Genomic DNA, 27230 nt, shown 5'->3' on the forward strand with positions numbered 1-27230 from the left:
TCAATGCATAGACATGAGTAGATGCGCATTTCGAATACTTGGAGGTCTTGGAGTGCTCTAACGCTTGATTTGAAAATGTTCAACTTTGGAAAATAACTTGAGTTGATGCAATGCCGCGATGACCAGTGTTGAGACTGACAGCGGTGCTTGACGTTGCATAAAAATACAGTGATCCCGTGGCACGAAAATGAGCGGTTGGTGTGAGCGCAGCTTTAGTGTCCACTTCCTGTAGTTCAACAGTATTTTTACGTTAGTCAGCATTTATCGTCACAAGATTTTCTTCTGCTTCAAATCTTTCATGTTACAGCGGCGTGAGTAGAGCATTGATTCACTCAGACTTCTCACACAAACTGAAAGCGGACACATCTGTACAGTCAGACTTGTGAAAGGCCTGAGATACAGTAGATAATCAGTGTGTATTTTTATGAAGAAGAAAAAGATGCTGGGATGTGATGAACAGTCGCACTCGTATCCCTCAAGATGGATGTCAATACCAGGTCTGACTGATGCCATAGAGACAGAAAGATTAACAGCTCAGTTCCTGTGTTATTAATTATTTTGCTGGTACAGAAGCAAACTAAAGCTTTTACAGGAATAACTGAGCTTGATAGTCAGTCTAACCAGTCTCTGGTCACGAACTCTAACATATAAAAGTTATGAGGCTTTGAGAAGCAGCAGCTGCACAAGTCAGAAGGCACAGTGATGTGGATCATGGCCCTAACACAGTCCAGGTAAACATTTGCTTCTACTTAAAACGATCCTGCTCGTCTGTTTCCAATACAGTACCTGAGTATTTTGACACCTCACAGATTGGGATGACTCTAAAAGCCACTGACACAGTGTGAAAAAAATATTTAAGTTGTGGAAACTGAGGGACAGTATCGTATCTCGAAGATGAAAATATGATCTTTGTCTGACACCATACAACTCACGCTTAAGGCACTAAGGTAAGCTTGGATAGAAACACACTGAGAAACAGAGCATTGCATCTCCTTCAGATAAATGATGCATTCAGGTCCATGACGCTATTTCCATTTTACTCACTATCGTTCACTCAATAATTTATGGTTACCCTAAAAGAGGTTGATGGGTATATATGTATATATATATATATATATATATATATATATATATATATATATATATATATATATATATATATATATATGTATATATGTGTCTCCTGACCAGGCAGTGTTGGTTAACCCTGTGTAAATGCTCAGTCTGTTGGGCAGAGTTTGACGTTATCACCTGTGTACTTATGTTAGTGCAGATGTTTTCAGTTGAGAGAGCTGTGTACCATGTTTAACACCTTACTGAGTGTCACCGGTGTGTGTGTGTGTGTGAGTGTGTAGCGTGTTGTGACTAAACAGTGGGTGAATATCTGATGTGATATCTGGTGGATGATTTCTTTTCCATCATATGTGCTGTACATGTGTCTACATTTGCGTATATGTACCGTCACGTATGCAGCCCATGTGACACCTCTGTGTAAGTGTGTGTGTGCACGTGTCTACAGTATGTCTCCGTCCTCTATGCTGAAGCTGGACCTGCGGCTGGAGTCGACCGAGGCTTCGGGGGACATTGCTGAGAGCAGTGGGTCTCCGCCCATTGGAGACAAGGGCTCATCCATCATCAGGAAGCCCAACTCCCCTCTTCTCCCATGGCCTTCCAGTCCACCCAGTTCACCCAGCCCTGACATGCCGTCTGAGAAGCCAGGTATACCATCACATAAGTCCAAAGACTGAGCGTAGTCAAAGGCCTGGGAGCTGCCCACAGTTGGGTACTGGAGGGGCAGCTGGTGCTGGAGGTGCTGAGGGAGTGGAGGCAGCTGCCTGGGCTGTGGCTGAGCCTGGCCCTGAGGGTGGAGGTGGTTTTGTGGAAGGAAGTGGTGCTGGGGGGTCTGGGGCTGAGCCTGGTTATGGGGTAGGTGTTGTGGCTGGTGGTGGACTTGTAACTGAGGGTGAGAAAGCTTCTCCTCTGGGCTGATCTCTTGTTTTATATAAGGTGCCATGATGTCAGTCAGGTTCAGGGCAGAGGGAGAAGGGTTGACCAGGCCATGCATCTGAGCCTGCATTTCCAACTCCTGCACACAGTGAGAGGACAACATCCTTATCGTTATCAGTGCATTTGTTGCTGTGTTTGTTGTTTGAGAGGGACAGCCAATGATGATTTCATTATATATAATATCTGACTGAATAAGAAAGTGTTTCAGTTGAATTGTATGTTTAAGTTCACGGAATCCTGAGAGAATATTTATTTTTTGGAACTCTAGATATTATTTTTTGTGTCACTACGAGCCAGCAGCAACCAGTGTGGCTTGTTTGATATAGTTTGTGTTTGTGTTAAAACAGAGGGTCACATGCAGCCACCACTTAATATCATTTATAATGAAAACATGTCCCGTTAACTTCCTTTAAACACAGCGTGTGTGGATGAGGCACAGCTGCCAGTGAGGTGATAGAATACAGAAATAATATAATACTTACATTTATAATACTTAGATGCATTAAACATTAAATAACATTTATATAAGCATGTTTAGTATTTTGGTTACAGTTGTCATGGTTATCATTTATTACATTTAAAATGTGTCTGTTTCTGATATCAATGCATTTATTTTGAATCATGAATATGTTTTTATCATTTCATATCAAAACAAGTCATTTTACTTTGAAATTATGAGAAATGTGATTATGAATAGCTTTACTGCTCTATCATGATGTAATATTGTGTTTTTCCCACACTTTTTTCTCTAGACCTCTTGTTCATTGCGATGTGTTAAGTCGTTTGTTACCTGGATGCGTAGCATCAGCTGTTTGTTGGCCATCTCCATTCTTTTGAAGTTGTTTTCAACCTCCCTGCTCCTGTGCACATCTTTCTGCATGCGTTTGATGTACTCGACTGATGCCCGCAATATAGTGCCTTTGTTCCAGCGCACATCACTATGCACACAGTAACAATAAAAAAAACAATTCCCACATATAATTATTGTGTTCATTTCACAGTTTCATATATGCTGAAAAAGCAGCAAAGCAATCAACTCACAGGTCGTTGGTTTTGGGGATCATGGTGCCCAACTCTTTGATTCGATCATTGATGTTGAATCTCCTCCTTCTCTCAACTATTCAAGAGAAAAAGAAGATATGAGGGTGAGATTAAACAGGAAATGACATTGGTAAACATATTATCAACACAGTAGGACAGAGGAAACAATGGCATGAAAAGGAAGAAGAAAAAAGATAATATACTGTAAGCTTGATAGATTGTGACCCTTGAAACTACAAGAGTTGATTTTTTAGAGCAAGTCAACACAGACTGTAACAGTGACTGAGTGTGTAAGTATAAATCTAAGGCTGACAGGTTAATACAGCATCACAAAACTACAAACCAGTGCAGTTTATTTTCTCTACTATATTATAAAGGGCAAACTGGGATACAAGCGTGCACACGCGCAGACACGCTCAGTCACAGGCAATTACACTTAAGCGCCAGAGCAGCAAAAATTACAAAGTTAACCATCCACCCACTAGTTGCACGATGTCAGCTAAATTATAGCAAGGAAGTGTAAAACTGTTTTTGCAAGGGACATATTATGATGTGTGTGTGTGTGTGTGTGTGTGTGTGTGTGTGTGTGTGTGTGTGTGTGTGTGTGTGTGTGTGTGTGTGTGTGTGTGTGTGTGTGCACGCTACATGCATACATTTATAAAGAACTTACTGAGATTGTGGTTGTCTTTCTTCTGTCTCTCCTTGGCCATCGCACGGGCTTCTGTCTTTGCAATAACAAAAAGTGATTAACTAATGGCTGTGACCGACTGACCATCGCTCATCATCACAAACACATTTCCACTGATTGTTTTCACGTCGTCTACATGACGTCACAGCAGTCACTCTGTTGTTACTACAATGTGCAAATGCACCACAATGTGTAAAACCTGGACATTCGCACCTGACAGTTCTCGTTTGATGGTCAGGTTTGCAGGACAGGAGTTACTGGTCGTAGCAATGGCCGGCCCCTTCATCCCAGGACCTGTATACACATCAAGGTGACTGCTAGACAGAGGGAGCTGAACACACACAGACAGACATGTACACAAAAAATACACACATTTAGACAACATTGTACTTGTACATGACAACTTTGTACTGTATTTTTAATAGACGTTTGGTAGAAATAAGGCAAGAAGGTTGAAAATATTCTATATGCCTTCATGCAATGTCATATTAAGATTCCCTTATTATTATTATTCCCATATAACAGGTTTGCTCTCTGTTTTCAATGTGGAAAAGGCAAAGACACATTCTGCAAGTCTTTGACTCAAGTAACACAATGTCACATTAAATGATATTAATTTTAATGTTGAATTGAATGAAAATGACTGGTGTTGAATCCAAATAATCCGTTTTTTTATGACAATGTATTTACTGCTTCACACACTTGAGTGAATAACTTTACAGTCAGTGTTGGTGTTTATTGTGCCATAAAAGAGAAGATAGCTGGAGATAATGCAATAATATCACACCTAAGAATGACCTGCCAAATGCACAGCAATGATTGACCATCATGTCATCTATCTTATCTCTCTTTATGGCATGATTCTCTCCTTCTCCAGCTCCTGAACTCACACTCGTGGCTCGGTCTTTCTAACTCTTGCACTTTAGACATTGTGTAAAAACTGCAATGTCGCTTGGTATGGAGCCCCCTAAAACAACATAATTTCCTTTTAATGACACGGTTTAACGAGTGTGACGGACTTTTTATGCCCGGTTGCGAACTATGTCGTTCTCCCTGGAGCGAGGGCAAATGTGTTGCTGCTAATGAGGCCTGAAAGATAAGGTATCTGTACTTTATGTGTTAGCTACTCTGTGAGATCAAACACACTCACACAGGGTGACTTCTGTATGTAAATGATACGCTCCGTTATATTTCTCAAAAATTAAATGAAGAATGCAATTTTCTTATAATCTATTTATTACATTATCATTTTAAGATGTGTGTGAAAAAAACCCAGCAATAACCAGCACTTCCACTGCTGATGTGCTATGTTGTAAGTGACACTGCACATACATTGTATGTTTAACTGTTTTAGTAATACATATTAAACTATTGCGGTGACCTTAATAATACTGGACATGATGGTAACAGGAACTGTCCTCATCAGACCACTGCTTTCTGAAGTCAACATAGTCCAGACCACACTGGCCTCCAGTGTCCTGGCCTGAGAGCCTGCCTCTCATCATACCATCAAACTCAATTAAAAAAACATGACTGGGAGTCAGTATGGCTCAGTTTAACCATCCTTAACCATCCTCACGCGCACACACACACACACAAACAGAACACACACACGCGCACGCGCTCGCACGCACACACACTTAAATAGTAAAACTGCTCACTTGTGCCTGGTATTTAGTGGTGTTCCCAGCTCTTACTGAACTTTGAGATTCCAAGAATTCCATGCAGTTTGCCGCTTTAATCCGCATCAGGATTAGCAGGTGAGTTTTACTTAGCGCTCTGTCAGTTGAGAATAATGCTCCAAATGTTGTTTCCAGTGTGTCAGAAGAACAATGTGTCACTGAAACACTGCTCGCATCAGTAAGAAGTTGTGAAACTATCTCAGTCAAGGTATTGTGTGCTGGCTTCATGCACACTGATTATCCTCAGGGCTGATCAATCACCTAAGCTAATCAATCAGTGTGATGATACGCATGTGCGCACGCACACACACACACACACACACTGAACTAAACACATGCATGTGGACACAGACACACTGATTTAACAAATCAATCACAGAGGACATGCTGTTAGATAAAGCTACATGAGAACTCCTTCTTTTTCTGTTTCTCTCTCACACACACACTCACACATACAATAACATACACACAATGTGCAGTGTAGAACTGAACATGATGTTCAACACCAACTCAAATTCAAGACTCAATCCTGATTGTGGCCTAACTACACACACAGACATATATTATAAAAACGGCCTCCACCTCACTCCCCCTGCTGTGGCTCATCTCATAATCAGAGACCTGAGGCTGGGAGTTAGAGCTGCCGCTGCATCACTTCAATTGTGGTTTACTCCGACTAAAAACCCTAACTCGCACACAGCAGCAACTAAAGCTCACATTACAGCAATATTACAAACAAAACTTCAGTGTCTTACCAGCTGAATCTGTTCTCCTTCAAAAACTTCCACAATGGCATACGTCTTATTCATCTCCTTCATCTTCCTCTCCTTCGTCACTGAGTTGTAGCTCTTTCTTCTTCTCTCACAGGAAAAAGCAGCACGGTGAGCTCTCTCTCTCTCTCTCTCTCTCGCACTATCTCTCTCTGCCACTGCCACCCTTGTCCTGGGAGAATGACCTCAGCAGCAACGATTGTCTTTCTTCTACCTCTGCTCCCCACCAAACAAGAGTGAACTTTCCCCTAACTGGACTTTCAGCCTGTTTTCCCCTTGCACAAATTGCACTCATCCCCCTCTCCCTCCACCCTTCCTTGCCTCCCCCTCTCCTCCTCCACCTCCCTCCCTGTCTGAATGTCTTGTAAACAAGTTGAACGCTAACTGCTGGCAGTTTAATTGTTAATTTTCTGAGTTTGTTCCATCAAACACAACGTGCTGCACAGTCCTTATCCCTGTTGTCTGTAGGGCTGGTCACTCTTTGGTCACTCTTTGGTCACTCTTTGCATCTCTCTAACCTGGTGCATTCAAATATTAATATTTACATTAATAAGGGTGTTGTGAGCATCTATGCCTTCTTTGCTCGTCCGAAGAAGACAATAGCGGTGTTCTGTTGTTTTGAGGTGACAATGAAAGACACAAAACAAACCGTCCTCCTGTGTGGACAAAGTATTTCTGGTTCTACACCATGAATGATTAAGTAATAAACACATCTGCAGACTCAGGTGGTGGCTTAGCGGTCACAGACAAGAAATCACATCAATCTGAGAACTTAATGAATCAATAAAGGGTCTTGCAAAAAAATATCACAATGAATCAGAAAATCAACTTTAAACCCAGCCTTAGTTGCTTGTTCAGTTTCTAAACACTTAATTTAATAAGACACTTATGTCTTGCTTGTTTGCAGATGCCTGAGGACAAGGACAGACCGACAGCCAAAGAAAGTCAGTTTGGGGCATCAAAGCTGGCCTGAACACAGTGAACAGTACATTTAACATGGTTTACAAGTCTAACAACTGTACAACCAGCACAACCATCACTAATAACAGTGACAGAAACTAAGAACATGAAGGGTGAAAAGAGAGGTAGAGGAACAGCTTGGCTTCCATTCAGTCTCTGCCGGACTCAGAGAAAAAGATAAGCTTAGTAGTAAAAACAATTTCTTCCAATTAAGCCTCCTTATCAAGGTGAAGGAGTCCCTTGAAATATTTTGAGAGGCTAATTTGCACCTTTACATCTCGACTACTGTATTCTCTATATTTGTTGAGATCAGTCGGCTATCCGACATTTAAAGGTTGTCCAAAATACTGCTGCTTGTCTTCTGACAGGTACAATGGCTTCCTTTCTATTTTATTACTTGCTTTTAAATGTCTCAATGGTCTGGTACCTGACAGAAATAGGGATATCCTTCCTTTACATGTGAGAACTGCCCAGACCCTTGAGCAACTCCTCACTGGACAGTCATGTACTATCCTAATGTATATATTCTATTGTTCTATACTTGCATCCTCTGCTAATTGTATGTATTTTATTGTTGTATTGTTTTTCTCTTTAAGGGCAGCTCATAGCCAAGTGGAAAGGGAACTTGGCTTACCTGACTCCCAACCAGGTCAAGGGTTAGGGTCACCAAGAGCAAAGTACCCAAGCCCCCTAAATTGGCGGGGATGCATCAGGAAGTGCATGTGGCTTAAAAATCTCTGCCAAATGCAAAATGCAGATCATCTGCTGTGGTGACCCCTCCAGAGAAGCCAAAGGATATAATATAAAAAAATCTTTTGTTGATTTCGCCTCTTCTTGAGTAATAGAAACCATTTTTGCAATAAAACATTTTACTCCAACCGAATTTACCAAAGGTATTTGGATTTAAAAAAACTTAAGTACTTTTTTGTCATTATCACACAAACACATAAAACAGCTTGATGCAAATTATATGTGGCATATAAAAGAATAAAACTCAAGTGAGTGTGAAAGTACACCTTATGTCCTTCTGTTGTAGTGGTTCTACTTACTGTGTTGGGCATCTGCACAAGGTCAGTGTACGCTTGAATATCATCATAACTGGACTGCATGCTGATGATGTCATCAATTACTTCATCCATCTGGAAAAAAAAAAAGGAGAGCAACAGCGTTACCAATGTGATTTTGAAAAGAACCACGTCAAACTAAGATGGAAGCTGTGGCTAAATAACATCAAATCTATACACAGTCACTACTCATACATTTATTCAAGCACCTGAAAGCTGATTGTCCACAGGAGCTGAAAGTGTAGGCACTCACGAGAAAAGACTATTTCTATGTGATGGACTCTAACAGATAAAACAATTTTCGACTGCGACACAGAAATAAGCAAGTTTGAGCGTCGTAGGCGGAGAGTTGGTCAAAGTCTGCCAGGTTCAAAGAGTATTCCCCCTGTCACTTGTTAAGCTGTAATCACTGCTGCATGGTCATAATAAGGCATTTAAATTCCGATAATAGCCAGTGTCAAGTTAGTCAACACATTGTACGCACAACACATTAACACCAGCACATTTACAGAGACTGAAAACCAATTAAATCATTATGATACATCCATAAAATGCAGAGAAGCCACTTTCGAGGTAATAGTCAATCCTCATAATTTTTTTTACAGAGTGTAATTATATCATATTTTAGGGATATTTGTTCAATTTGCTTCTTGTAAAATGTACTTTATAACATGAGCAGCATTTCTGCCTGACATGCATGCAACTACCTCGTTCTCGTGGCTGGAGCTGAGATTGAGCATGGCCATGGGGCTGTTGGGCGCACTGTTGCCAGTCATGAGCTGCTCGGTGCGCATGTGCGGGGACTGGAGAGGAGGGGGGGCAGACGCTGAACCCCCTGCGGGTCCCATTTTTGTGGGGGAAGTGGGTGGAACCAGCCCGGCCACTGCATGAACCATCTAATGACAGAGAGTGAGAGACAAAACCGTAAATATAGACACAATAATACACAAAAAAAACATGAATCACACTACTATGCCAGTTCAAAACAAAGTACCTGTTTGGTGGCGTAAGTGGTCGACAGGTATTCTTTCACCTGTTGCCGCCGAGACTGACGGATGTGGTAGTCTGTAGGATTCTCAAGGTGAGTCTCTACCTGTATGAAAGATGGACAATTCTGACACTGCAACAACAAATCTGTTATTCTCAACTTCTAAATTAGCTGCTAGCTATTTTCAGCGAATAATAAATTGAAGCAAACACGTTCTGTTATTTCAGCTTTTTAAATGTGAATATGCTCTGGAAAATGAATATCTTTGGCTTGTAGACAAAACACATGAATATTTTAAGATTTAAGAACATTTTTCACCATTTTATCGACAAATAATGAATTAATTGAATAATCAAGAAGAAAATATCCGTTTGTTGTAGTTACCAGTGGTAACATAAAACAATAAGAATATGTAAATGTACTGTATATTCTAGTATTACTGTTACTTGAATCCAAACAAATTATCTGGATTACTGAAACAGCTTATGGTCCCACTTGAAAAAAAACAAAACAGTGAAACAATAATATAAACCCCAACTAACACCATCAATGTGTGTACATTTTAAATTACACAAACTTATTTGGTAGTGCAGTTTTAAAATGATATTAAAAGACAAAATACACAACATATTGAGTATTCAGATACACACCTGTTCTCCCTGTCCCCTGAGGCAGTGATTTGAAAAAAAAGACAGTAGTAATGCCTACGAGCGTAAAGCTACACTAAATCCCGTGCTGTGGCTACAAAGAGCAATGGGTTAGCCTCATTCCTTCACATCAAAGAGCAAAGCTCAGTATAGAGCATGGCCACTCCTCATTACTACAGTGGAAAGATTTAACTCTTTTACAAAAACAACCAGAAACTTTTCAACAACCATTAACTCTCACTCCCTCTACTTTGTATATATATATATTCTAATTTCCAACAAATCTTGACAGTTTGGCTAAATACACACAAGTGGCCGTCAGCTGTTTGGGTCTCATAAGGTAGAGGAACAACTATCCACCCACAGCTATTTGACCTATCTGACCCAACAGTGTCAGCATCAGTGAAGTCCAAAGAAACCCAGCACAGGACTTCTGGCAGACTCTGATGTCTGTCCTGGTGGACACGCAACTCACCTTATCTACAACATGAAGGGAAAGATACTGACACAGCCCAAACACAAGAGATTTCATAAACAACATTCCACACAGACACACACACAGACACACACACACACACAGACACACACACACGTGCATGCGCCAAGTAAACTGTCAACACGACAAGTTGCTACGATCTGTAGATTTACAGTTTAAAATATCATAAAGTAACACACACACAGCTATATAATGGAGCATTGCAGCGAGACACACACACAAATACACACTAAACACACACCATAAAAGATAAGGACACACAGAGGCATCTTTGGAATCAGGCAGAATGTCACTTCAGCCTTATCTGTCCCATTCTGACTCAGACTATCTACAGCGCTCCTGTCTGTCCTATCGCAAAACATGTCAAACCTCTCTTATCCACCGGTCTTCCTCCCTCCACTGTCTCCCTCCTCTGTCTCCCTCACTGCTTTCTGCCACCACATTTTCTCTCTTTTCCTTTTCCAAATCTGTCCCTGATTTGTCCATGTGAGACTGTGTTGCTGTGTGAGAGGTTATAACATGCAGTCATGCCTCTGTTGCACCCTGCTCTTCCGTCTCCTCCTCCGTCTTTAAAGGCCTCTTATCAAACATCTTTTCTCTCTTCTTCCAATTGACGAGCTGAAATCTGTTTGCCTTTGTCGTGCATTTTGACCTCAGGTGATTCACAGAAATTTTACTGCACTCATTGCAATTTTCCCGCAGACTGCACACTTTATAGTTTTTCTCATTTTACTGCCTCAGAGTTGGTGGTTAGGTGCATCAATCAGGCATTAAAAATTGGCTGCATTCTCACTCTAACATGAATTTAAACACCACATGTTTTGCAGGTCATTTATCATAGAATAACTAGCCTACACTGTCGGGGGCCGACAGCAAGGGGTATATCCACGAACTTGTCCAATCCTCAACTTTCCAATATACCCAAAGTATATGCACTCACACCTGCCACTAACTGTTTTAATTAATTATGAATAAATTCAACAAAATAACTGTTAAATATTATGATATAATGCTGACTACACTTTATACATGTTCAAAGTATCCATATAAACTCCATATTGAACACAGAATACCTGAACTCATACATTTCTCTCTAGTTTTTAATCAAACTAGTTAACCTATTATACCTTGTTAAATATTATGAATATTAAAATGCTAACCACACCTGCCATATCTTCAAAGTGTCCAAATGTCATGAAAAAGCAAAAACTATGTTTATTACATTTCATGAAAAAGCTACAATATGTTCAAACTTTCCATTCAATGCATTAATAAAGAAATTGAGGCTTAACTATTTTTTATATGATAATTAATAAATTTATATTATAATGTAATACATATTATGAATAAGTGCTAAATAAACCCATGATATCCTCAATGTGTCCAAATGAGCTCAATAATAAAGAAAAAATGTCTTAACTATTTTTTCTGTGTTCACTATTAAGTTAACCAGTTAAGTTATTATGTAACTATTACCAATCATAGCCAAAGTAATAATGATTGTACTTGTAGATAGTTGTTACATGAATCATTGTATAAAATTTGAAGGCAATATCTCCATCAGTCTGGAAGATAAAGCCCAAAATGTGTTTTTAGCATAATAAATTAATTAATTTGCTAATTAATAATAAAGCTACAAAGATAGGGATAATTCTCAGGTGGTATGTGATGCCCATGAACAATTTGAAGCCAATACCTGCAATACTTTGGAAGATACAGGCCAAAATATGGTTTTTATATCATTAATTCATTAATTAACTAATTAATAATAATGGTAGACAGCTCAAAATCAATAGGGATCATCTACAGGGGGTATGTGACCCATAAAAAAAATAAGAACATTTAATCTCAAACGCCTTTACAGTCAACGGCTAAAATCTGCGGACGCGCGACACCGATTCCATAATATCCGCATTTCTCGCGGATATAATAACTCACTGGGGGAAGCTTCTCAAATGCAAGCATTCTATTTTTTCTATATAATTATAACTTAATTATGCCTCACAGCAAAAGGTTGCCGGTCCATCAACCTTTGAGTGTGTATGTGGGTTCTCTGGTTTCCTCCCACATGTACAAAAATACGCAGAGATTAGTTGGACACTCTAAATTAAATGTAGGTGTGAGAGTGCTGATACTGCGATGGACTGACTTTTGTCCTGTATTATTGGCTAAAACAACCCGATTTGATGCATATACAGTTGAATATCAATGCTACCCTTTGCAACCCTATCTACTCCACAGGTGTATTCATTTTTTTGCCAAGATTTTGTATTTATGAAGGAACTGGAAGAGTAATGACTCATCAATAGGGGGCACTAGGGCTCCGCTCCCATCAACAATACAGAAATAAGAAGGCAACTTCTATTCAACATGAATAACTGTATATATACTTGTATATTACTCTCTGTTTCTAATTCTGGCAACAAATGACCCTAATAGTATTACACAGAATGTTCAAACATGTAAACATCTGACTCGAGTAACTACCTGGACGTGCTCTCATGTGCAGCTGCAAATCTGGCAGTATCAGCATTGGCAAAACTGGTGATTACTGAGCCGATTATCTTTATAGAGCATGTACAGAAACTTCTTCATGGTAAAGTTTATGCACGTCAAACTGGCGCGAAACAACACTGTACTTGCCACAGCTTCTAATTTATGAAGAACGAAGACATCTCACAGAGCAAGAGAGGTAACCCTCAATCTCTCTCTCATGGCTCCAAATGATCATCATGTTTGATCTCGATCACCCACCCATCACTTTGATACGAGTCAGCAGTATATCTCTGCTTCAATCCCTACTGACCTTAAGGATCTCCACTGGGACCTGCATGCTTTGGAATTGCTGTGGGGCGCTAATGGCAGGTGTGGGTGCAGGTGGCCCGGCCATGCGATGCTGCATGTAAGGCTGCAGAACTGCATTCTGGTGCTGCTGCTGCCGCTCACGCTGCTCCTCTTGCTGCAGCTGGTCCCGCATCAGCTGGATACAGAAACACACATGCACACACACATATTAGTGGAAAAACTGGCTGCCATGTGTAGACGCCCTTCAAATACTGGCACACTACCTGACCTTCCTCTCACATTACACATTCTGTTTATTAATAGCTAATAAAGCTAATCAAAAAGTTGGCATGTACTTATACTCTATGGTGCAGTGGGGGTGTTTTACCTGCATCCGCAGCCCGATGCGTGAGGCCATTGCTGGGGGTCGAGGGGGCAGGGGAGGGCGAGCCGACGTCAGTGCACTGCAGTCCAGCCCGAGAGGTAGAGGAGGCTGTGGAGAAGGGTGTAGAAGAAATGTTGAGTCATTCAATAAAACATAAACAGCAGCTTATTAATGATTCATTCCTTCATTCCAAAAAGTCAAAGAGAAAATAAATGTCTCAATTAATATGCTAATGAAATAAGTCAGTCTGCTTATATTTCAGAAAAATGGGTTTATTTCCTTAAGCTAAGTCTCCTTAAGTTCATTCCACCTTCTCTCCATCAGTCGTGATGCGTACGCAGGTTGCACTGAGTGAACTCCTTTGACAATGGTTTGAGGTTAAAAGACATGAGTACATATTTAAAAGTTACACACTCCAGCTTTATATAAAACAAAACATTGTAGTTGCCGAGGACATGTTTGCTGGACCTTAGCTAACAGTTTCCACCCGTCAGCTCTGGGACCTTGGACTTTCCCATTGGTGCCACACTACTTACATGTTGAAACATTTACCTTGATGCACCACTGGGCAAGCTGGATTCATCACCTGTTTTCCTATCATATCACACAAACTCTACTGACTAAAAGACAAATCAACCTTTTACAATTTGTTAAAAAGGTTAGACTCCCAAGTCTGTTTACCAAGTGTCTATAAACATTCAGTCCTCCTGTCTGTATTGGGCTTAAAATAACTGCAAATATATCGGGTTTCTAAAAAGGACATGAAGCGTGAACATTAGTCTGCCGTGTAGTGTCATGAGTGAATATAATGTTTTGATACAACACTACTCTTCAAATCCTTTGTAAATCAGCGAAATAAGTCAATCAAAAAGGCAATTCATCATCATACTGTGACACAAGAAATATCATATCATCATGAGACTGATGATAATCACACAACTCACAAAGTGCATTTTCTTTGGCAAATTTTGGATGTATTTAAACAGAGGAACCCAACTCAGTGGCAAATATCTTGGGTTTTATAATTTTGTCAACATCCAAACAATAATATATTGACATATGTTAATATAACACTGTTTAATGCTTTCTTCATAAAAGGAACATAATAACATTGAAGGTCCCATATTATACCCTATTAGCCCAAGTTAAACTAGTTCCTGATGCCCTAATCAACAGGTCTGTCACATGCTTTAGTCAAAATACCATAAGGATGAAGCACAATAGCAGTGTCTGGTCCCTTTACATGCAAATGAGACACAGGTAAACACACACCCACTGCTTCCAGGGGAATGTCGACGCCGGCACCCTCATGCCGGCATGCTCATGTTACCATGACAACAGTTGAACGCAAACCGTGGGAGGAACATGGCTGGTGATGGAAACTTTGCGGTTCAACCATGTTGTCAACTCTGTCAACCATGACAGAGTCTTATTTTTTCTATTTTTGGGGACTGGTGTGGCCTCCAGAGTCCCAAATATAAGTATTAAAATGATTAAAAAGTTGATTTTGGATAATATGGGACCTTTAAAACTAGAGCTGAAACAATACTATTTCGATAATCGATAATCAGTTTGAAGCTCAGATTTCTGATAGTTTTAGCTTCTTAAATTTGTATATTTTATTGGTTTCTTTGCTCCGCATAACAAAGAAATCATTAAAACTGTATAATTTTGGTTTGTGGACAAAACAAGACTTTCGACAGACTTTTCGCTTTTACAAACACTGATCAATGTTTTTTAACATTTTCTGACATTTTATGGACCAAACGATTCATCGATTAATCAAGAAAATAATCGGCAGATTCATCGATTACAAAAACAAACGTTAGTTGCAGCTCTAATTAAAACACAGTCTACTTAGGCTGTAGTGATATACTGATTATTAATTGATTACTAAATGTAATAATAATCATAATTGGCAGATTAGTGAAAATGAATATTAGTTGCAGTCCTACATTCTACATTTATGCTCAGCTCACAGCTAAGAATGAGTAAACACAAGTTCTGCCTAATCCCTCTGTCTATTAATATATAACTCCTGTATTTTTTCAGTTAGCTGTGTCTCTGTTGAATGAGATTGATTTAAGATTCTATCTAGAAATCACAGATCAGCAACAAATATTTTACCACTCTCATGGTGAAAATAGGGCAGTGGGTCTGAGGATGAAAACGGTAACAATCACTTGCCCTTTATACTGTTTCTTCAGAAACCCGGCACACTGAAGATAACTTCCTCAGTGGCGGGGAGGTCATGTGGGAGTCATGTGTTCTTGTTGTTCTTGGGTGATCATGTGAGCAGAAGGCCCATGGGGAACACCATTACCCCATAAGCATCTTCTCTATTCTCTCAAATACAGTGTAAACACTCACAGACACAAAAGCACTGAGTGGGAACCCCCACCACCAACAGTTCCCCTTCTGATGTGACTTGTGTTCAATCGCTGCATGACTGAGCACTTCTGAACTACCTATAACGTGGCATGTGATAACCAAATGTTGGACATGTTTCTACTATAATCTATCCAATGCTATGCTATGATATGAGACACAGAAAAGAACTGACAGAAGGACATCAGTCAGAATCCTATTCCTACAGTCTCTCATCAGAAATGCTGTCTGTATATGGTCATAAAGAGAGAAAGACACAGAGGGAAAGACAGAGAAAAGCTCATTGTGTATGAGGTACAATAAGAAGGGCAGCTCCTATTGAGAAGGACTGAAGCCGCCCGTTGTCCAAAGTGTACATTTCAGCACCCGAGGAGACTCACACTGCTCGCTTTGTGCCCATTTGATTGCCCACATGAAAAACACACACCCATGCAGAGATGCACATTGAAATTTACACAATCCAACACAAACATGGACCAGAATTTGGACTAGGAAAGGTCGACTCCACACAAACAGCCTGATACAGCAACATACTTTCTTTATGGAGATACAATTGTATCTCCATAAAGAAAAAGGGAAATAGGGAAACCTTTGAAGGCCTTTGCACGTCAACAGTTGTACGACGAATAAACAGCACAAAACTATGACTCATTTGGAGGTGCATTTTAACTCATCCTCAATATTTACATCAAGCACAATAATTAAGGTTAACCCTTTAACACCAGTGCATTACAAGACTGGCAGGCAGGCCGGCAGGCTAAGCGTTGCTTGTATATTTATTTTAAATAGATTTTTTTATACACCATAGATTTTTCTAAACTGGAGAACAAAGGCGCTTTTAAATACGCCAATATTACAGTTCTATTGCTCTTGTCAATAAAGATGTTATATTTAGGGATGCACCGAAAATTCGGAGGCCAAAAATTTACCACCAATAAAACGGTTCCAACAAGATGCGAGTACACTGTGGAACAGCACCTATTCAATTCTGGAAAGTCTCTTTGCGCAAAAGCAAAACTTGGCTGAAAATGGAGCAGATTATGAGCTCCCTGTTACATTCACTTCACACCAGAGAACATTCGCTCTCTTTGAGCAGTTAACTAAAGAGATCATCTCATCTGATGCATCTGTTATTCCCTTCATTGCACTGTTAAAGTGTCTTCTACAAAGATCGAAACCACTGAGTGAAAACAATGAAAAGTGTGCTCTGCTCTTTAGAGTCTGTAACCACGTTTTACTAAGATCTACTCAGATACCCTGCACTTCATCGTGACTGTACTTGATCCCCGTCATAATGATCATTATTTGTATGTGGGGATAAAGCTGCACATACAGAACTGATCCAGTCGCCTGTACATAGTTTCCATATTTTGGCCTGTTTACTTAAAATATGTTTTATAGTTTCAAATTTCAAATTTAACTCGCAAAATCTGGTGTTCAACTACAACTACAACTACTTGTTTTCTTTTGTTGTTGTTGTTTTTTAATACAACTTTTTGTTTGTATTGTTTTAACATGCATTAAAGAGTAATTAACTGCCAGATGTTGAAAGTTATTCTGGTAAAATGGGCAAATGCACTTAGTGACAGGATCATTTTCTGTCCTTTTATGGTTAAAATAAGACAAGTCCAGACAGACAATTTGAGGCTTGGGGTTAAAGGGTAAACTATAGGGACCAGAAAAAAATCATTACAGGATAAAACAGGTGGAGTCAGCATCTAGTGATGATGACCAGCTGCGCAGTCATTTTGCGTGAAAAGAAGGGAATTTAGGATATCTGCCTGAAGTTGTGAAGAAAAAAGCTCTGTTGCTGAAATCAATAGTGACTTCATCTTTCAGGGTGTTTAACGTCCACATAGACAAACAAGTGTGTGCATACATTAACTCACTGTGATGGGGTGCTGCATAGCGTATACATAGATTCTGACAAATGGCTGATTACATCTGCAAACTCAATGGGCAAATTAAGAATGCCAGTGAGAGAGGGGTGTGATGTGAGCTCTGTGCGTCCAGAGTCTAAGGATAGACCTGTCTGTTGTGGAGACTGGGAATTCCATTGAGGTTATACATTGCACATGCATAAATTAAAATAACCTTGATTTGACCTAACTAACCTAACAGCAGAGCTCAGCCAACCACATTAAATTCCACTGTACACGTCTAAGCAATGCTTTCAGCTTTATATGCTGAAGGTGAAAACCATGAAATGTGCCTACATCAACAATCCTCAACTGCAGATTTTGTATGTGACACAGAGTCAAGTAACCACACTTACTCATCATTACTTCTATATTGCACAACAGTAGCAGAGTTTAGTACAATATCTGGATGGTTAACAGAGACACTTCCACTTTCTAGGCTCTCACACATGGGTTTGAATGTTGCATATTTATATGAGTAAAGACGTTTGAAGTTTGGATTTTAATTTGAAAAGCTTGCTAGAGGAAAATTCCCGGTAAATTTCAATTTGCATCAAACCTTCAGTTTCAAAAATGAGTACCCCACCTATTTGAAAGGAAAAACACTAGATATCTTAGCTATAATTGTTACATAACATTTCAACATGTAACTTATGCATCCATTAGCCTCTAGCGCTGACTAAGCCATGACACATAGCATAAATACACTAACACACAAGCATACACAACGACAGGATATCACTTCCTGATATGGCATGGTGACACACTGCTACCAAGCAGCATGGTCTCCCACATTAGCTTTCCTAGCATCCAGTGGTGTGAGTGAACATCTGTGACGCAGTAGGAGGACACAGTGATCCATTGTGTGCCAAACGCTGTGATGTCACGGGTCCTTCACATCAAATACTGACAGCCAGTAGGAGGCTGCACAGCGGAGGAAGCCCAGGGCAAGAGGGCAACTCTGGATTGTGCTACAGATTAGTCACAAACGTACATGCCAACAATATGCACACAATTAAAGTCACTGTGTATACTATGTGACAAAGGCCTGTGTATTGTCATCTGCCATCAACAAAAACACAAATGTAAACAAAATACACTTGCCATGGCGTGGGTGCTTTCACCTGTTGCACTTAATCTTAATCTTAGTTTGCAACTGAGCTGAGACCACCCTCTCGAGGCACCGTCTCATCCCGGTTGATTTGTGCTGGAACGGTGTGCGATCGCTGTGTTTACACAATTCCATTAGAACCGATCAAGGGGGGAAACGACCCCCTGTTTCAGAACAAGCAAGGCACGAAAGCACACTAAAGTGATCCATAATTTGGTCCATAATTTGATTAATCCTTAAATTCTAACCCTAACTAGGGCTTAACAACTTGGGGAAAATATCTACTTAAATTTTTTCTGTCAGTATTAGTTACAGTAAAACCTAATGGAGCATTAACATCTGAAATATCAAGATATGAATCCCTAACAACTGGTAAGGAAACATTTATCTCATTGTAGGTAGAGTGAGTCGTCTTTTAACCGGAAGGTTGTGGGTTAAATTACTAGACATAAAAATTGTAAATAAAAATCTGCATGAATTGAATAGATTATGACAATAGAGTAAATAAGAGAAAAAGCATAAGTTTAATTTAAATAAAATGTTCAAAATGTTCATAAAATGATTCAGATTCAAGTGTAAGTTAAAATCATAACAAATGTCTAAAATGTTAAAGTATATAACCATCAATAAATAAGTTTATCTGGGAAAAACAGACAATACTTTCAGGCTACGTTTACACTAGCACGTGTATTTTTAAAATCTTTCCCCTGCGTTTGTGCCTTTCATTTACACACAAACGGCGATTTCGCCTCTGAAAACGATTCTTTCTAAAAAACTCAGGCAAAAGTGGAGATTTAGGAAAACCCCGTTTTCACGTTTGCATGTAAACGTAGAAAAACTAAGAAAAGCATTTGCAAATACAGCTCCTATATTAGTTAGAGGTGCAGAGATGTATTAGGGCGTGGAGGTCAGCAATTTCAGAACTTCTTCTGTCATGAGCCAGACCGCGTCACCGTCAGCATCGACGGTTTTGGGTCCGACCTGGGCGGACTGCTGTCTGGCGGGAGAACCTTGAGAATTGTCTCGGAGGAGTGGCGTGAGAGATCAGTCGTTGTTGTTGTCGATGAGGATTCCGATTGGCTTGTATGGCTTTACCCTTCTTCCTACACTGCCGCCCACAGGCTTGGCGTAGTTATGATGGCTCTCGAGCATATTTATGCGGCTTAATATAAGCAGAAACGATGTGTGCACAAAGTTATTTTGGAAAACGGAGGGAAGAAAACATCCGTTTATAAAAATATCCAGCTAGTGTAAATGTAGCCTCAAACCAAGCATATTAATTCTCGGGTGTACCTGTCACTCAGCAATCTGCCCATGCCTATAAAGTGTTTTGTTCTCTTACAGGTGATCAAAACATGACGTAGTCAGTATCAACAATGCTGTCGTCACAGTGAGATGTGAGGACAGTCAGTGTGTGTTCTGTATGTTTTAAGGGCGAAGCTTTGACGAGACGACAGACAGGAGGAGCTGGGACATATCAGATGCATCAGCTGCACAGTAGCTCGCTAGTACAAACGTTTTTTTTTTTTAATCCCCAGGCAACATTATTTATTAATAGCTATACGAATGTAAAGAGTTCCTATTTACAAATGGCAAGTGTTTCAATAACAATTAACAGACTCAAGCTTTGCATGTGTGAACACATAAAGGATACCTGAGTGTATCTGAGTGTGTGTGCACACACAAAGCTTGATTATAAACACACAGGTACACTCCAGTATCCTGGTGTGCCCTTTAATCACATGCTTACATGTACATGATATCGTGAGATGGATTATCAAATTTAGAGATTGTTTGCACCTTGTTGATATCAAAAAGGTTTCAAATGTGACACACTGCACTGTGCTCTTCTACAGCCTTTCCATCCCTGCACAAAAACATTGACACCCTTTCAGCTTTAAGCTATGTTTGCCTACACTAATGACTAAAAAAAAACCCTGCTCTCTGTTCTCCTTTCCAGGAACTCAGTGTTCATCCAGAGCCATGGTGTGCATATGTGTGTGTGTGTGTGTATTGTAGGTGGGGTGAGACAGAGCCATGAGCACAGAAAAGGGTACGTTTGCATGTGTATTACAGCTCTACGCTGTCTGTTGGCTTTTGAGAAGACTCTTTCAGAACATGTAAACAGATCTACACAGTGTCAATATTCCTAAACCACTGCATCCACGCACACTCAACAAGTAAGTTTGGTGGGATTATGTGTCAGCGCTGGCTTCACAGGCATGATGGCGTCCTTAACCCTTCCTCTTTGGTGTCACTCTCCCTCTCTCTTACACACACACACACACACACAGCTGTATCCTTTAGTGAACTGCACTCTTTGGCACGAATATGCAGATAGAGACAGACAGTCAGCTCATGTTCATACACTCAGGACTGGTATTCTATTGGGTCAGTTCTTGCTCTAGATATAAAAAACCCTTTCTGTTACCACCTCATATCTGTGCTTAGCATTATATTAGCATCGGATTGTAGCAGCTTTGGTTGCAGCGTACATGGGTGTGAAGGTCACATGAGGTCATTTCAGGATTCTAGAAATAATATTATATTTCTATTTTACAAGGCAGATAAAAACAATAACATACATACACACACACACACACACACACATACAATTACCTGTTTTGGGAAGAAAAAAGTTCACAAAGACGAATGCACTCTGCTTACGCTTCAGACTACATGTCTGGACACTGGACAAAGTGGATGGCAATCTGCATGGACAGGTCATGAAGCAGGGATGGGCGGATGGAGAAAGAAAAAGGGAAAAGGGAGAGACAGACAAAAACAAAGAAAAAAGGGATGACTGATTATAAAACATGAAACTGATAGATGAGTAGATGTAAATGTGTTTGCATTGTTGTGACTATGGAAAAGCAACTGAGGAGCAGTGGAGTGTAAACAGGGGGAGCAGCAGGTGAATTTCTGAAGCAGAAGCAAGGGAAGCAACAGAGCGTGGTAAGAGGTACTGAGAGAGGATATTCACAACTGTGTGAAGGTTAAACTCTTCAATTTAACCATCTTACACTTGTTTGTTCTTTCACATTTAACTGGGGCTGCAATAATTATTAGATTTGTTGATTATTATTCCATTACTAGATTAATCATCAACTATTTTGATAATCAATTACTCAGTCGGCAAGATTTCAGAAAATTCAGCTTTCAGTTTTCTTTGCCCCATATTACAAAGAAATAATTAAAACACTGAATAATGTGTAATCATTTCCAGGTTTGTTAAACACCGATCAACATTTTGCATCATCCCAAACAAGTACTCAATTGATAGAGATTAATTAATTTAATTAATCGATTATGAAAAAAATTGTTATTCATGACATACATTTGATTGTTGCAGTTATTTTTGGCTGTCATGTTGTCTGAGGTTTTTTTGACACTCCAATATCATTTGACACGAGTCGTTTTAGTTTGATAAAATGAAATGAAAATAAAATTTGATTAGACAAAGACTAAATACAGTGAAGAAAAAATAATAATTGACAAAAATGTATTCCAACTAAAGACAGCTTGTTCTGAAGTTCTTCGTTTGTCTTTTTTCACTATGAGCTACTTGCTTACTGCTAAAATAATCAGTATCATCTAAAACGTTTGCCATAGTTTGCCGTCATCATCATCATTTCTCCACAGTAACAAAGATTCCTGAAGGTCATGTGAATGAATCAGCAAACCTCATTGACACTGAATCACAATGCCTGTCACCTTCCAAATACAGTCTAAATATAGCTGAAATGGAGAGGCCCTTGGTTGGTCAGAATGAATCTGTCCACTCAGCCCTGCTTTCCCCTGGGTCACTGCTTTACAGATCACAGAGAGCGTGTTGACTCCATCGGAGAAAATAATTTGACTTAATTGACACATCCATACACACATTCAGCCATTTCTCAACAAAGTGATTTTAACACAATGACATATGGGAAAGACAAAACACCAGCATCATCAACAATGACTGCAATGCACTTCCCCTTTCCTTTAATCAATTTTCACATCTTCAACTTAAGTGAAGCAACTTCCTCTGCAGGCAGCAGGGAAAGAACACAAGCTGTTTGTCACAACACAGTCTCCATGGCTGAACCACGTCCTCGGCATATAAACCTTTGTTTGTTTTGTTATTGGCAGACATTTTAATATACGATTCTTTAAAAAATTAATCACAAAAAATATAAATTAAACGTTTAATGTGAAATAATTTTACAGTTTCTATTGCTTAAGCAGATGCATTTATTGCATACAAACAAACAATTGTCATTGTCTCCACACCAGACTGCCACACAATCAGTGTCATCTCCGTTCTTCCACTTAACCAATGATACATCGATACACAATGCTGTGATAAGCAGAACTGAGCAGAGCTTGTTCTTCTACATGATCCTAAAACACTCATATGTTCAGTATAATGTCTGGTTCTGTAGCAATTCAACATGTGCAAAAGCTCAGACTGACGAGTGTCCAACAGCCTGGTGGTGAGAAACACTGATACATGTAATACAGTATGTATGAACTTTTTCTTACCAGCAACTCTCCAACTATCCCAAAGACAACATGGTGTTTCCAAGAGATATCTGCTCCTCCACGTGTTGACACACATACACTCCCTGACAGAGACAGAAGTCTGTTTGCTGGCTTGACTAACCCAGCTACTGCATACATATGCCGGTTCAGTGGCTGTGCAGCCACTCCTCCCTCAACCACCAAAGTTACAGTAGGCCGAGTGACAGTCACTATTAGTCACCTTCCTCTCTCCCTGAAACTACCAGCTCAGCTTCCTATTCCTCCTCCTCCTCCTCCTCCTCCTCCTCCTCCTATTCCTCTTCCCCTAAATTAATCTGAATGTTGTAGTCTGGAGCAACAACAAGGAGATCCCTGTGTCTCTTTCTCTCTTATGTGGCTCCACAACTTCAGTCCAGCCTCTTTCCTGAAGCAGTGAACAACATTTGCACACAGTACTTCTACAGAAATGTGTGCAACAAACACACTTGGTCCCTGGAGGCAATTCCTTATTCGTCGTCGAGGACATTGTGTGCGTCTTGTTCTGAACTACGGTAGTGAATCAGTATATTAACTTCTTTAACGGCACTCCCACACAAACACCCACACAGATTGAACTGAGCAGATGACACCATGTCTGAAGGGAAATGACACCACATCCATGATCATAGTGAATCTGTGCCCATTCAGTGTTAACACACAATACTTTTCCTTACATAGTGCACACATACTATTGTTTTTAAGCTGTGCTTTAGTGTGTTGCAAGGATCATATTATTGGCACAATATCGGTAGATATTGGCTTCAAAACACATTACCAGATATCGACAAACACACCAAGGGCCATCGATTTAACTAATGAGTTCAAACCGTTATTTTCACTGCAGAACAGAATAAATTACCTCATATATTGTATTAGTTGTCGACCCAAGCGCTCCTGATAAACTGGTCTATCAGCTATCAGCAAAATATATTGTGCATCCCTATTTAATTCAATATTACTGTGATATAAATTAAATTTCAAACAAGATGGAGCATTATCTCATAAGATACCATCACAAGATCAACCTAGAACTCAAAGATATTAATCAATATTAATAAATTAATTAACTCAATTAAATATTGGTACAATAATAATAATAGCATTTTAATTGCAGCCATTGCAGATTACAGGTGCATTGAGCTGGAAAGTGGTACGGTATGGTTTGGTTTGGACTAGGGCTGAACAATTTTGAATAAATATCTAATGGCGATTTCTTTTGGCTGACACTGTGATTGCGATATGATTCCCGTTATCTGAGGTAATGGTTATTTCATTATTCTCATTTTCATTTGAAAACCACATTTTAAATGATTATGATCTGTGAGAAACAAAGATGTTTTTACTCAGTCTGTAGAATATGATGTGTATATGTCAGGACAATTATTTCGGCTGTAACAAATATTTAAATCCTGCGATTTAAAAAATAGCCCTAGTTTGGATTGGAAATGTCCACGGTCAGGCTTGCGTTTCGACTGAGAACAATACTTTTACTTGGTAGGCAGGGCAGTGCTTCACTGCCGCGTAGCGTGACATCGTGCCAGTACGATGACAACGAACAACACCACCAAACACAACAGACAACACAAAGGACAACAATGGCGGACATCCAGCAGCTCTTTTTTCCTGCTTGGTTTGTCTCAACAAGACATTAAGCTTTGTATGAGAATAGACTGCCTCAACTTCCATCGGATATTTACACCAATCACAAGGGAATGACGTTTTTCTGTCGCCCAATCAGCTGAATGTACCATACCATTTTATTCTGGTACCCCAAGGGAAGGGTGCCAAAGAATGGAATGGTTGGGGCTGGACATTTTGATGATATTTTTAAATGGGAAATCAAAAAATAAGTACCATATTGTACCAAACAACTCCACTAAGAGGAAACGCGGAGTAACTTTGCACTCATTAAACAAGAATAATAGAAGAGCCATCTGTTAATCTGCATTACACACAGGTTGTCACAAATATGGTCTCACCACACAAATACACTGTGGAGATCACACACAAATGTCCATCATGTACAGTAGCTTCTCCAATTAATAATGTGTGTCCATATATAACCTCCAACAAACCCTCTATCCTGTATCAATGAAAGCAGGAACAGAAACATTAATATCAGTGTGCCACTCGGCTAGTTGCACCAATCACCACAGAGGACTGGGCTGACCAGCAGGGATCAGCAGTCGCCGACTGACAAGCATCCCTTGTTTGTACACAAAGCACTCACCAGTGGGACAGCTCCAGTTCTCATAGTGCCTGCAGTGTATTTACTGGGTTATTTTGGTCCAGGGGCAGGACCCCCCCAGGCCCTCTGCCCATTGGTTGAGAAAGCCGCGTTCCTGTCTCATCCGGCCAATCGTATGGCAAATGTGTAGGAGGGGAAGTCATTGACCAAGGCAGACTTGTACTCTTTTCCCTTTTGACAATGGCCTATGGAGGAGGCTGGACCTAAACACACACACGCAAGCAAGCATGCAAGTGCACTCACACGCACACACACACACACACACAAATGCACACACACACACACACACCACCTAAGACACTCTCTTCTTGTCTGGCGGGCGAGTCTCCTGTCGTTTACTCCAACCATTGCCATGGTTGCAAGAAGGCTGCAAACAAATACTACATAAATAGACCCTCATTGTAACTCTATTGAAAGTGTCAAACAACTGTGTTGATATCTTGGAGTAAAGTTTGAACCACTTTGTTAACCTGTGGCTCTCAATCAGTGCCGTCAATATACGGAATAAGTTATTGATAGGATTTTAGAAATACAATGCATATCTGACATTTCATCATTCAAAGAAACATTTTGCAGATAAATGTATGTTTTTCTTAAATGTTGTCTGTATGACATATCATATCTTGCTACAACAAAGTGAAATCCTCAAGGTTCTTGAGAGTTTCTGCCCCATTGCAACCTGAGTCAATATACAAGAAAAGTTATTGATACACTTTTTAAAGGTCCCATATTATAGCCTATTTCTCCAAGTGAACGTAGTTCCCTGGTGTCCTAATGAACATGCCTGTGACAGGCCCTAACCTTTGGTGACTGGTTAGGGCCTCCAGAGTCCCAAATATAAGTATTCAAACGATTAAAAAGTTGATTTTGCATAATATGGGACCTTTAAGAAGCAAATAAAATAGCCATTTAATCATTCAAAAATATTGTATTTTATTGTTTGAAATAAATAAATCTTTGCGCTCCCCGATTTGTTCTTTGCGCCGTGGTTTTTTGTTTGTGATCTGTCTGGAACTTGTATCTCATGTTTGTCATATTATAAACGTTAGATACTTTAACATTTACTTTTACCTACCCCTTTGTTTTCAAAATATTTTTAACTGAGACTTGTTTTATAGAAAAATAATGTATGTGGTGAATCACTGTCTTCTCTTGTAAGTAACACATCCATCATATAAGCTGATGCTTTCATGATAAACACCTGCTATCTCATGATATTAACCAAGTAAAAAAAGAAGAAAAAAAGAACTATAGATTACAATTTGTATTGTTCTTCCATAACTTTGCAAATACAAATGACAAAAAAACCCTGGGATATAGAGTGTACAGAGATAGAGCACTTCAGTAGTGAGACAACCAGCCGTGCAGCATTTCTTTTTGCATGGGTGAGAGTCACCACATGTGGAGAGACTGAATGAATGGCATTTGGGAGATGACCTGGTAGATAAGAAACACGCACACACGTGCGCGTGCACATACACACACACACAGATATACAAAAGTCATTTCA

At 39.7% G+C, this 27230-nt stretch overlaps 1 protein-coding gene across 3 annotated transcripts in view; it reads right to left on the reverse strand.

Moving 5' to 3' along the window:
• Window positions 1-1145: 1145 nt before the first annotated feature.
• tfeb (transcription factor EB) overlaps window positions 1146-27230 on the reverse strand; it is a 33659-nt gene continuing 7574 nt past the window's right edge. Inside the window, exons 2-12 of one of the 3 annotated variants that reach the window (XM_083888126.1) lie at window positions 21550-21641; window positions 13516-13620; window positions 13150-13323; window positions 9207-9305; window positions 8920-9108; window positions 8198-8287; window positions 3950-4067; window positions 3719-3769; window positions 3049-3124; window positions 2798-2945; window positions 1146-2086 (exon numbers count right to left, since the gene is read on the reverse strand). In XM_083888126.1, coding sequence (XP_083744252.1) covers window positions 1514-2086; window positions 2798-2945; window positions 3049-3124; window positions 3719-3769; window positions 3950-4067; window positions 8198-8287; window positions 8920-9108; window positions 9207-9305; window positions 13150-13323; window positions 13516-13545 — 1548 coding nt within the window. In that variant the 5' untranslated portion in view covers window positions 13546-13620; window positions 21550-21641 and the 3' untranslated portion in view covers window positions 1146-1513. Of the gene's footprint in view, window positions 2087-2797; window positions 2946-3048; window positions 3125-3718; window positions 3770-3949; window positions 4068-8197; window positions 8288-8919; window positions 9109-9206; window positions 9306-13149; window positions 13324-13515; window positions 13621-21549; window positions 21642-23454; window positions 23554-27230 lie in introns of those variants that run through there. The other 2 variants (XM_083888127.1, XM_083888125.1) reach the window with 2 other exon arrangements.

The sequence above is a fragment of the Microchirus variegatus genome (assembly GCF_963457635.1).
Source record: "Microchirus variegatus genome assembly, chromosome: 4".
Classification (NCBI taxonomy): domain Eukaryota; kingdom Metazoa; phylum Chordata; class Actinopteri; order Pleuronectiformes; family Soleidae; genus Microchirus; species Microchirus variegatus.